The sequence below is a fragment of the Cheilinus undulatus genome, linkage group 4 (genome assembly GCF_018320785.1).
Source record: "Cheilinus undulatus linkage group 4, ASM1832078v1, whole genome shotgun sequence".
Taxonomy (NCBI): Eukaryota; Metazoa; Chordata; class Actinopteri; order Labriformes; family Labridae; genus Cheilinus; species Cheilinus undulatus.
In genome coordinates, this window is record NC_054868.1 from 20,342,754 (window position 1) to 20,354,754 (window position 12,001).

Here is a 12,001-nt window from a genome sequence, read left to right on the forward strand (position 1 = left end):
AAACATATGACGTGACATCATCTCCTTTTATTGGCACTATGGGCTGCATGGTTCTAATCCCTGTCCGACAGGCGGGTTCCCTCCAGCTTAACCCAACAGTCCAGCTCGTTAGGTTAATTGGTGACTCCAAGTTGACTGACCATGGACGGTTGTTTGTCTCTGTATGTCAGCCCTGTGACTGACTCAAGACCAGTCCAGGGTGTTGCCTGTCACCCTGGGACAGCTGGGATTGGCTCCAGCTCTTGAAACTCTGAATGGGAGAGGCAGTATAGTTAATGGGTGGATGTTGCTGTTGCTTTTATCACACTCAATATAGGTATGTATTTTTAGGTATGTCTGCTTTTTTCCAAATTAAAAATGAGGTTACAATGTAAAATAGTTATCAAATCCTGACATACATCCATGATCAGAGAATTCAAATATGCAGAACATTCACTACTTGACCTATAAAACTAAAAATTGTCCCTGTAGAATACTAATTACTGTATTTCAGGGAATGATGAGGACATCCAAAAGATATGTAGAAATTGACTTTAATGTTCCCAGAAAACATGAGTCATGAAAACTGATATTACAAGACATTTCTGTATAATGCTAAGTAACTGTATTACATAGGTTATAACAACTTTTTAGGGGGTGCAGCAGTGTTTTAATGAGTGAAATTATTGTCTTATAAGGCTAAAACATAGTGTAATTGGTCTTATATATTTTTTACATACTTTGTGGACTGTCTAGTTGTTATCCAAACTTACTGTTATCATTACATTTGCAAAAGTTTTTCTTTTTCTGTCCCCCTTTTACAGTCGTGACTAGTTGATTGGCATTTTCTATCACTAACACTCACTACAGCATCAGTTGCTCTTTTGCAGTCAAAGTACAGCCTGATCTTTTTAATCTCAAGAACAAAAATTTAATAAAAGTCTTAACCTAGAAAAAAATTAGACTACAAAGACAGAAAGCAGACTGGACAAGACTGGACAAAAAAAAATCTGTCAAACTGGTTTACCATGTTAAACAGGGGTTAAATGCTCAGAAGCCTATAAGATGCAGTGCCACCACTCAGCACTAGATGGCCCAGGTGAGTAATACACTTCATCTTAGAGGAACCAGAATAATGCAGTATTATAAGATGTGTTGAAATAGTTTTAGTGTGCAAAATGGGCACACTAATCTCCTGGGTTAAAGCTTCTTTGGTCTGGTTGCTTTAAAAGCATCTAAGAAACACAATTAAGTGTTTAAGCAATACTGATAACCACCTTATAAATGGAAATAAAAACAGCTCTGGTGAGAAGCAACACCACAGGATACAAACACTGAACAAATGAAAGTATGTTTTATTAGTTTTTGGTTCTTTTTGCCATTTAGATGTTTTGTTTTACCCGTCACAACTTCATTGTCAAAAAACTTAAACTTAATAATGAAACAAAAGTTCAAACTCAAAAAAAAGGCTGTCACATGCGTTCTTTTTGTCTGGTTTTCTAATTTATGTCATTGAAATAAAAAGGTAAGCACTTGTTAAAGGAAACAAAATATCAACACATTCATAAGTAAGGGGATTAAAAGAGAGTTTTTGCAGAGTTTGTGGCTCAGCTAAAGGTTCAGCCCACAGTCTGGGTTGTATTGCCACCATCTAGCCAGCCATCAGAGACCTAAAGACAACAGAGAGGGATGTCAGCAGAGAGAAACTATACAGATTCAACATTGTGAACTCACAACATGTACAGGGTTAGAAAGTATCTTCAGCGAGAGTATGTAACATTGTTACTCACATGGAGACAGTAAGGAGGGAAGAGGTATGTCCTCATAACCTCGCGTCAGGGGTGTAACACGGAGCTGGGTACCCGCCTGTAGGAGAGCACAGAACAAAGATTTAGAAACACAGACGCTCACAAACAGACGTGCTGGTCTGGAAACAAAATAGAGAGAAAACTGGGACATTTTGCCAGAATTTCAACAGGGAAAACTCTACTTAAGCCACTGGTCAATTAGTTAACCACACTGTGAGATTTAACAAAATACAGGTCAATCAGTAGTTCTGCAGACCAACTTCACTTTATTTCAATTTTGTTATGTTGCAGCCTGATGCTACAGTCAGAAAATATTTTTCTTCTCAACAATCTAAGCTCAGTACCTCATGATGACAAAGTGAAAACAGCATTTTACACATTTTAGCAAGTTTATGAAAAATACTAAACTGAAATATCACATTTACACAAGCATGAAGACCATTTGCAAAAACTCTTGAAGTTTAGTTTAGGTGCCTCCCATTTTTTCTTAATCTTTGCTGAGATTTTTCTACACCTTGACTGGAGTCCACCTGTGGTAAATTTTATTGACTGGACTCCTGTAAGAGCTGGTCGCCTGGCTAAACTGAGCAATTGGGGGAGAGAGCCTTTGTAAGAGAGGTGACCAAGAACTCGATGGTCACTCTGACTGAGCTCCAAAGATCCTGTGTGGAGATCAGACAAATCATCAAATGTCCAGAAGGACAACCATCATTGCTGCCCTTCACTGATCTGGGCTTATGGTAGAGTGGCTGTAAGGAAGCCTCTTTCCGTACAAAACACATTAAGTTAGCACTAAAATTTGAGTGAAAATATGAAAACTAAGACCAGTACAAGTTGTTCTGGTCTTAGTTTTGCAGAATTAATTTATCTCAGAGTTAACTTCCTGTTTTGTCTTTCACCCTCACATTTCTTGTATCCTCCTCTCTCCTCCTGAGTTTAATCTATAATGTATAACTGTTTCATTTTGTAGTACTTGCTACTAGTGTGACATTTAGTTTCACTTTTTGCCTTTGTGTTTTATTCCCTTTACTTTGATTGCACTCATCTGTTTCACTCATGTCTCATTTGTCTCACCTGTTTTTGATTTACCCCAGTGAATTTATGTGGCCTTCAAATGGACTCATAAAAACACAAAGTCATTTTTTGAAGTCATGTATAGGATAGGCTTTCCTTCAGGTGGTAACTGTATAGCTGGAGATAAACTTGCTGTTAACTTGTGGGAACGCGGACACTGCTGTAACAGGGAACGTGAAATATGATTACAAAAATGTCCCATATACCTGTGTACGTACCTGAGTTTGGCGTTGCTGGAGAGTTTCCTTGGCTGGCCTGTGAGGACGCACTGGCAGCTGTCTTCATGGCGTACATGTTAGCCTCCTCCTGGAGCTTTGAAACGTTCTTCTTATACCGAATCCTCTTGTTTCCAAACCAGTTGGCCACCTGAGGGAGTCAGAGAGGTGAGATAAAGCAAAACAGGACATTACTCTAATCCATGCCCAAGTCCCTTTTTCTCCCAGTGTTTCTTTGCCATCCTGACCTGAGAAACGGTGATCGAACACTTCCTGGCCAGCTCCTCTTTGGCCTCTTCACTGGGGTACGGGTTGGATAGATGGGAGTAAAAGTATTCATTGAGAATCTCTGCAGCCTGTTTGCTGAAATTTCTCCGTTTCCTCCTGATGAAAGAAATCAAGACTATTACTTTCACTATTACTTTCATTTGAAGACTTATGTAATGAGAAAGCAGGAAAATACACCCACCTAGCATCCAGAAACCTGGAGCGCAGGATCATGACAGCTTCACATGTGCTCTGCTTTAGCTGTACCTGGATGGTGTTGAATTTTCGGTGGATGATTCCCACCATTCGCTCAATCTCTTTGGGTGAGACGGGTCGTGTACGGGACTGTTCCCTCAGCAGGTTCATCACGTGGTCTGTGAATTCATTGCATGCCTGAAGGACAGGGGCAAGCGGGAGAGAGAAATGTTGATTTCTAAATCAAATACAAAGACAAATACAAAGACAAATAATTCCAGCACAATCAATTTAACTCACAGGCTGAGACCGTACAACTCACTTCCTGTTTACCACCCAAATGTCCCACCTGTTCGTATTTCTCCAGCTCTGCATGGTACATCTGTCGTATCTGAGTGAGCTTCTCTCTGTACTCGCCCTGCTGTAAGCTGCCGTCATTTGGCACTGCTCCGGCTGCAACAGCAGCAGCCGCTGCCGCTGCAGACGCCCCACCCTTCTCCGGACCGGCAACCCCTTCTGCCAAAAGCATGTTGTCGAGTCGCATGATCTGAGGGTCCGGGCCATCCTCTTCCTGGATGCCTCTGATACCCAGACCTGTGGAAATTGACACAAACTTACAGTATAAATGAATTGTGTCAGAAGCAATTCAACTGTGACACAAAAGAACTCTAAGTGTTTTGACTGTGCAAATTTGGGATGGTGCATAACAGAAAAGCCCAAACTTAAAACTCCTAGAAAGACCATTAAAGGCCTTTTTGACCATTAGATTACAGACTCTGTTATCTTTAAAGACAGAAACCAATAAGAAACAGAAACACATACATTGCGTTGGGATAAACATAGATTTTAAAAGATCAAAATAACACAAAAATGTATATTTTAACTAATTCATGTAAAATCTTTTCAATATAACTTTCATGACATACAGCAAACAGTAATCTTTCAATATAAAAACATCTAACACTCTCAGAACAAGATAATTACAACTGGTTGTATCAGATTTGATGATGAAATATTCAATTTGAATTCCCAATAATATCCAAATATCATCGACAAAGTATTTATAGAAAATATATGTTGGTGCTCGAATTGTAACAGAGAGTTGGACTTAACTTTTTCAGTAACCACTGCAGTAATGTTACCATATATTGTCATCTATTTTACCATTAACAGCTGGATGAAGGTAATGTCTCAGTATACACCCCCAAAACCAGCACTTGATCAGCACCACAGAGCAGCACATCTATCCTGACGAATACCAGCCAAAAACCTCCTGAGCCTGGTTTAATTAAACTAAAAAAATATCTTAACTGGTTAAATGGGCAGCCTACTCTGTGAGTTATAATGAATACTGCCAAGTAACTAAGATGCAGATGCCACTGCAAAAAAAAAAAATTAATCGATTTTAGTGCAGTAAAAACTGTGCAGTCAAAATGACTGCCTGTGGTCTTTCTAGGTATAAATTATCATACTTTCTTTGCCTTTGGTGCAATTTGTTGAAATAACTTGTTAAATACAAGTACAGACAGTTTTAGGAAAATTCAGGGACCAGCAGCAGTGTTACTTTTAATTCAACATTTATACAAATGTGAAACAGTCAAAGTGACTGCCAAGGTTTTCCTGGTGCCTACTGCGACTAATGCCTCAAGACATTCATGCTGCTTTCACATTGGCATAATGTTTGTTTTCCTAGTCTGTTAATTTCAATTGCGTTTTGTTATTTCAGGAGCACAACATGGTATTTCAAAGCAGAAGATCCACAAACACCAGTACACACATGCTGGCTCTGCTGATCCAGTTCTTGCCTCTGTTACTACTTCTGATACCTGCAGAGAGTGGGATCATCTTGTTTCCCCCAGTACGCGACATTGATAATGAAGGTGAAACACTCAGGCGTATATCACACTATGAGTCTGCCTTGTGGGTGGACATTTCCGGCTGTGCCGGACACAGACAGAGTAAATTGTGACCATAAATCCTCGAGAAGACATCCTGTGGTGGATTGTTAAATGATAGTCTAAGCCTTTATAACACTCTTAGGTGTACCAAGCAGATACTTTAGAATATTTGATACGTTTTTTTCTATCTTAAATTTTAATCTTTTTCATTTTACATTCACTTTACTGTCTTTCAATGCTCACAATGTTAGAAACGTTCAATTTTAACTCCCTAAAGCACTTTGAATTGCCATCTGTATGAATGGTGCTCTAGATACTTGGCTTCCCTTGCCAATGACACAGAGAGCTACTTCAAAATGCTTTATTCACTTTTTGAATTTAACAGACAACCTCAGTAAAAAAGACCTTTAATGTTGGAAAAATATGTGGACAGTGGAAAAAAGTTTCACTTGGTTAAACCATCTTATGTAACTTTGTTATGATGATTTAGGACTTCTGGTTCAGCTGTCTTGAACAAGACAAACTGGTTATACAGTTTGCACATGTAACTACACCTGAAAAACATTATTAAACATATTAGTCACAAGACCTGCTGGCATGGATTCAAACGTTTAATCTGTATCCAAACACTGTTTTACCTGTTGATCAGTGGCATGTTGGAGGATGTCACATTTGAATTCCTCATTGAACAATTTACACAGTTTGGACTTAGGGTGTTGTTTTAACCCACTGTTTAAAACATTATTCAAATACATGTTCTATTACTATTTGAGAAGTTTTCCTATAATGCCACTTTCACAGAAAACCAGTGGCTTATGAAACACAAGACTTTTTTTTTTCATTTAAATATGGTTCTAACCCATTTTACCTTCATGACCAGCAGAGGGCACTACTTCACAATAGACATTGTTCCTGCAGTCTGTCTATTGTTCATTAGTTGGTTGTGTTTTTTCTACCATCTTTTTCCTGAATGGCTGATAACAAACTGCCTTAAACAAGGTGTCAATGTGAATGGAACTTTAAAGGCCCCGTTTCTCAGTTTTTATGCCCGACACATTTAACCTTGTCTAGTTCCTTCCAAGAAAAGCAGAGTAATGACCACTCATAGTGTACTAACATTAATGAAATACTGAAAATAATATCACAGCATCCTATAGTTATTTTCAAAATTTGTGGATTATTATTTTAGTCTTCAAAAGTCAAATATGTGTTCAAAAAAAATTGCAATTTTCAAAACCCTGAAGTGTTACCTTCAAACTGCTTCTAGCAGACTTTTTCTTTAGCAACATCAGTGGCAGACAGAAGCAGAACATTTTCACAGTCAAAAGGCTGAAAAAGGCACATTTCAACCATAAATGTTGAAAGAAAGAAATAATCATTAGATGATCCTGATAATGGGAGACTATAAGAGGTACCTGGGACATTCTTATGTTATAAAGTACTCCGGGGGTTTTACCTTTAAATAAAGCACAGTGGACGGAATCAGGAAAGAACTGGCAATTACATGCAGTAAAGGAGCTGCAGGCCAGACTTGGCCCCTAGCCGTCTAATTCTCAACTTTCAGGATAGCGGCAGGGGACGGCAGCTCCAGAGGTCTTTATTGTTGAGGAAAAGGGACAAAAAAATTGCTCTTTTGTGATAAAAGCTGCTACCCTCTGCACCCAAATACCATTATTATGGCATCATTGATGTTACCAGTGTCAACACAGGCAACTTTAACTTTGGATGGTTTGATTAGAAAACAACACAGGAACTGTGAAGTCATCATACCAGGACATTTTCAGCCAATATTAGGAGGAGAGCATGTCAGAGTTTTCTGCATAAAATTCATGGAAATTGGTTCACTTTCTTTGATGGATAAATGTCAAAATAAAATAGAATTGTTTCCTGATCTCTGAAAATTTTGTGTGTGTGCAATGTTTTGAGACCTCTATCCAGCATGATTGAAAATTTCCTTAAGAACCTTTGGTATACTATCTGATAAATGATAAAAATGGTTTATCAGTTGCAAAAACTGCTTAATGTGTCAAATGTGATACAAAAAAATAAATATGTGAAAATGTATGGCAATTTTTCTTTTATTAGATTTCAGTGGAAGCTTTAAGCTTTAATAATATTTTTTCCTGGCTATCATTTGAGGTACCAGGCTTTAAAGGTTTACTAAGTTTTAGAGCCCCACAGTGAGTTTGAAAAAGCATCACATAGTTTGGCTGCACGGAGACAGACACATATTTAAACATGATAAAGCCAGCTCTGGCATTCAAAGAAAGGGAGATAACTGAGTTGAAATATTAAGAAATCGTACCCAAAAAATGCAAGGATACAGTATATGTTTGCTGAAGACTTCAGGACTTTTTGGATCCCGAGCCAGTACTTCTGGCACACCAGCTGAGAACCACTGCTCCACTAGATTGAGATCTGGTGACTGTGAATGAACTTGGTAAATGAACTTGAGCTTGTATAGCACTTCACTAGCCATCTGCCTACTCAAAGCATTGCAGGTCACACCTACCCACTCACACCCTTTCATTTATCTGCATTAACAAGCAGTTGAACAGGTATCATATTGAAGTTGCCAGAAAGTGTGAATACAAGAACACTGTCCATTGACCGTCTAATAGACCTCTCAACACAGAGTGAAAAAACAGCAGCAGTAGAGCAGAGACAGTGAAGTTTACAAGAGAAAAATCAGTGCCAGCTTTTCTTGGCATCACCATACCCAAAGAAAAAAAGCCACACATACACAATCATCCAAACACACACGCAGAGTCACACACCCACACAGCTGTTAATTAATGGCAGCTCTTAAAGGAGCTCCTAAAGACCCAGTGAAAAATGAACGCTCATTTGAGAGGTTGTTAATTTGCACAGTTATGCAAATTAGATGGCAATTACAGTGTGGTTCCAGAGACCATTTCACATTTATAATCCGGCAACAAGGGTAATGACAACCCCCGCATCTGGCTGACAGCACCCAGACAGACAAAAAAAACAACACTTCCTACATTCTAGTGTGCCAGATTAATTAGGATTAGAATATAATCCAACAGCTCATAAAGTCATGAATGAATAAATCCCCATAGAGCAGATAAACTTGTTTCAGCATGCACCATGGCTTCAGATCACAGACTGTTAAGAAAATCCACCTCTTTCTCCAAAGACTGGACAAAGAGTAGTAACTTTCTGCTTACAGAGACACACTTTCATTTTCTCACCTCACTGTATCCCTGGTTTATTATTGTATCTTTCCTTTTGCTTCTGTAAATAATCAGGTTAACACCTCTTCTGAATTTACAACTGATCAGGGCCACTGCAGAGAAAATATTTAGACAATTTTAGTATTAAGCATTTCAACTCTAATTTCACTGCACTGTCCTCTGTGGATCACTTGTTAGCTGCCAGGTAAAACTGTAAACCGCTTAGGCAACACAGTACACAGTACTGAAATAAAAATGCCTTTAAAATACATAATTACAGGAATGCATCAAGTGGCAACAGAACACAGGCAGAAATTAAAACCATCAAAAAAAATTTAAAACCAACGATTACCAACATCTGTCATTACAGATATAGTCAGGACAGGTACAGCAGCCATCTGTGCTGGTTCAGCAGTACATCAGGTCAACCTTGGCCTTCTACAGCTCCAGCCACCTGATGGCCATCGTCCAGGCTTGTGCCAGGCTCATGCCCCATTTCTCCAGTAGGGATGCTAGATATTGGATTTTTGCCAATATTTAATATGGACACTTATATTCAATTTATATAAAACTTTAGTCCTTAGTTTGAGGATTCACACATTTCAGTCCTTAAAACATACTAAAACATAAGGAATGATTATGACTTAAGAAAAAGACTGAATAAGGTCTGTTGGTCCTGGGAAATTAGCATCTGTCACCAGCCAAACACAGGTATTTCTTTAGGTGAATTTGCTCAATCTATCAGCCACTGAGGCAGGCAAATAAAAGCAATGCAGCAGAATAAATTTGTGAAGATAGACGACACAAATTGATTCCTGTTTTTGCTTGTTTCTGCCAACTTTATGACCAGAACCAAACAGATCTAATCAATAATTGACCTAACAACTCTGCGTCCTTCTCCCTCTACAGTCAGTTGAATGCTGGAATGGTCTGACCCAGTATCATATGACTAGTGCTGCAAATGGTCTATCTGCTTAAGGTGTCTTTGAACCAATGTTCTGTTTCATTTTAAGTACAAGATAGTTAAATAAGATGTGAGATTACAGTGATCATGCAAAAAATTTTTAATTCTTTAGAGTCTGACACCCATCATACAGAATATGATGCAGAAAAGCGATGCAGCAAATGTTTGCATGGACAGGTAGAAAGCAAACTGTTTGAAAACTGGGTTTTACATGAGTGATATTTTGGATCACTGGTGCACTAACCTCCACTTACAGTAATTTACTGATCTTGACTAAGAAACAAGATCTTGAATAAAATTCTATCATGCTAAATTCTAATACTAAATTCTAAAATTATTCCTGATGTGCTGCTTGTTAGCTGGTAAAATGTGAGTAGCTGGTGGATTTTTGAATACACCAGCCAAAGTGGCAGGTAGGTAAAAAAGTTAAATTCCAAATCTGGTTGGTGCAACCTGAAACTACTTAAATCATTTGTTTATACAGCAGATATTTACAGATAATAATAGATTGATTACATCAATATCGATAATACCGTGCATACCTACTCTCCAGGTATCTTCCCAGCTGACCCCTCCACAACATAAGTGGTTGCCTAAGAGGCCTGGTCTAACCCACTGGGTCCCAGGCCCAGGATAACGTGCCAGGTGCTTGTTGAAACCCAGCTGCTACTCCCATGTCCAGTAGCTGACCCTTCCCATCCAAGCACTCCTGAGTACCAGTGTTAATTTTGACAGCTATGTTTAATTTTAGTTTTAGTCTTATGATTACATGTCTTTTAGTTTTAGTCAAGTTTTAGTTATTTCTACCCTTGTTAGTTCTGGTCTAGTTTTAGCCCATATAAAGTGCTCACATTTTAGTCTTTATTTTTAGTCCAAGCATTTATTTTCTTGCCTTAATCTGGTACCAAGTCATGGTAGTGCCAAACCTGGGGTCCCTGCTTTCTACTGCTAAGAGACAAAAGAGATATAGAATGCATTGCTTTTTGACAGATTTACCCAGAGTGGAGAAATATCATGGATTTTGAATGTCCGATGTAAACTTAATTACGTTTTAGTCTAGTTTTAGTCATCTTGACTAAAAACTAAACTTTCTGTCAGTTTTAGTCACCAAAGGTCTATTTTTTGCTAGTGTTAGTCTAGTTTTTGTCATGGAAACAAAGGCTGTCGATGAACATTTTTAGTCATAGTTTTAGTCAATAAAATTAACACTGCTGAGCCCTGACTTTCATCTGCATGCTCAGATAACTTGAGCATTACCTTGCCCAGCAAACCCATTGCTTCATGCATGAGTCGTTTGTGGTTGATCTCAGCCTCACAGTCAGCAGATCAATGGATTATGCTGCCAAGGTAGGTGAGCTGCTCTACAACTTACACCCTTCAATGGCAGCATCCAAGGTGTCACTTATATCCCTGGATCTCTGTTTTCAACCACCTCACTCAGCAACTCCACAAGGACATCCACAGTCACCGCAGGGATCGCAACATCATCGGCAAAGTCCACATCAGTGATCTGGACATCGCCAAATGGCACTCCACAGTTCTCTGCTCCCGTTACCCGCACCACTATCCAGTCCATTCAGATACTAAAGAGCGTAGGGGCTAAGAGGCACCCCTGTCTAACCCCAGAATCAAGTCAGAGGCGGAGCCACCACACTTCACAGCACTCTCTGTACCAGAATATAGGGCAGACATCAGCTGGACAAGCACAAGTAGGATCCCGTCAAGCTTCAGAATCCTCCAGAGGGCATCTCTACTCACCAAGTCAAACGCCTGCTGGAAGTCATCATACAGTCATGGACCAAAGTATTTGCACCCCTGGAATTTTTCCAGAAAATACACAATTTCTCCCAGAAATTGTTGTAATTATAAATGTGTTTGGTATACAAAACTCAAAAAATGGGCCAGAAAAAATCGTTGGCACCCTCAGCTTAATATTTGGTTGCACACCCTTGGAAAAAAATCACTGAAACCAATCATTTCCCATAACCATCGACAAGCTTCTTACACCTCTCAACTGGAATTTTGTACCACTCTTCTTTTGCAAACTACTCCAGGTCTCTCAGATTTGAAGGGGAGATGGTCTTGTAGCCTTGAGATTGTTCATATTTTTCCACAATTTTGCTTCTTAAGTCCTCAGACAATTCTTGGCTCTTCTTTCTCATCTCCATGCTTGGTGTGACACACACAAGTACACAACACAAAGGTTGAGTCACCTTTTAAACATTCTAACTGGCATCAGGTGTGATTTATATATTACCAGCACCTGTAATTTGCCACAGGTGAGTTTAAATGAGCATCACATGCTTGAAATAAAATGTTTTTAAAGGATGCCAATAATTTTGTCAGGCCCATTTTTTGAGATTTTTTATAAAATTATATTGGCTTTTTTCTTCTGCTTTTTGTG

The 12,001-nt window shown here is 38.9% G+C and overlaps 1 protein-coding gene across 3 annotated transcripts in view; it reads right to left on the minus strand.

The window, feature by feature from the left end:
* Positions 1–1,319: 1,319 nt before the first annotated feature.
* LOC121509057 (pre-B-cell leukemia transcription factor 1-like) overlaps positions 1,320–12,001 on the minus strand; it is a 29,164-nt gene continuing 18,482 nt past the window's right edge. For all 3 annotated transcript variants that reach the window (XM_041786264.1, XM_041786263.1, XM_041786262.1), the window contains 6 exons: positions 3,888–4,132; positions 3,546–3,736; positions 3,325–3,460; positions 3,080–3,227; positions 1,770–1,845; positions 1,320–1,649 (listed from right to left, as the gene is read on the minus strand). In XM_041786264.1, the coding sequence (XP_041642198.1) occupies positions 1,802–1,845; positions 3,080–3,227; positions 3,325–3,460; positions 3,546–3,736; positions 3,888–4,132 (764 nt within the window). In that variant the 3' untranslated portion in view covers positions 1,320–1,649; positions 1,770–1,801. The remainder of the gene's footprint in view (positions 1,650–1,769; positions 1,846–3,079; positions 3,228–3,324; positions 3,461–3,545; positions 3,737–3,887; positions 4,133–12,001) is intronic.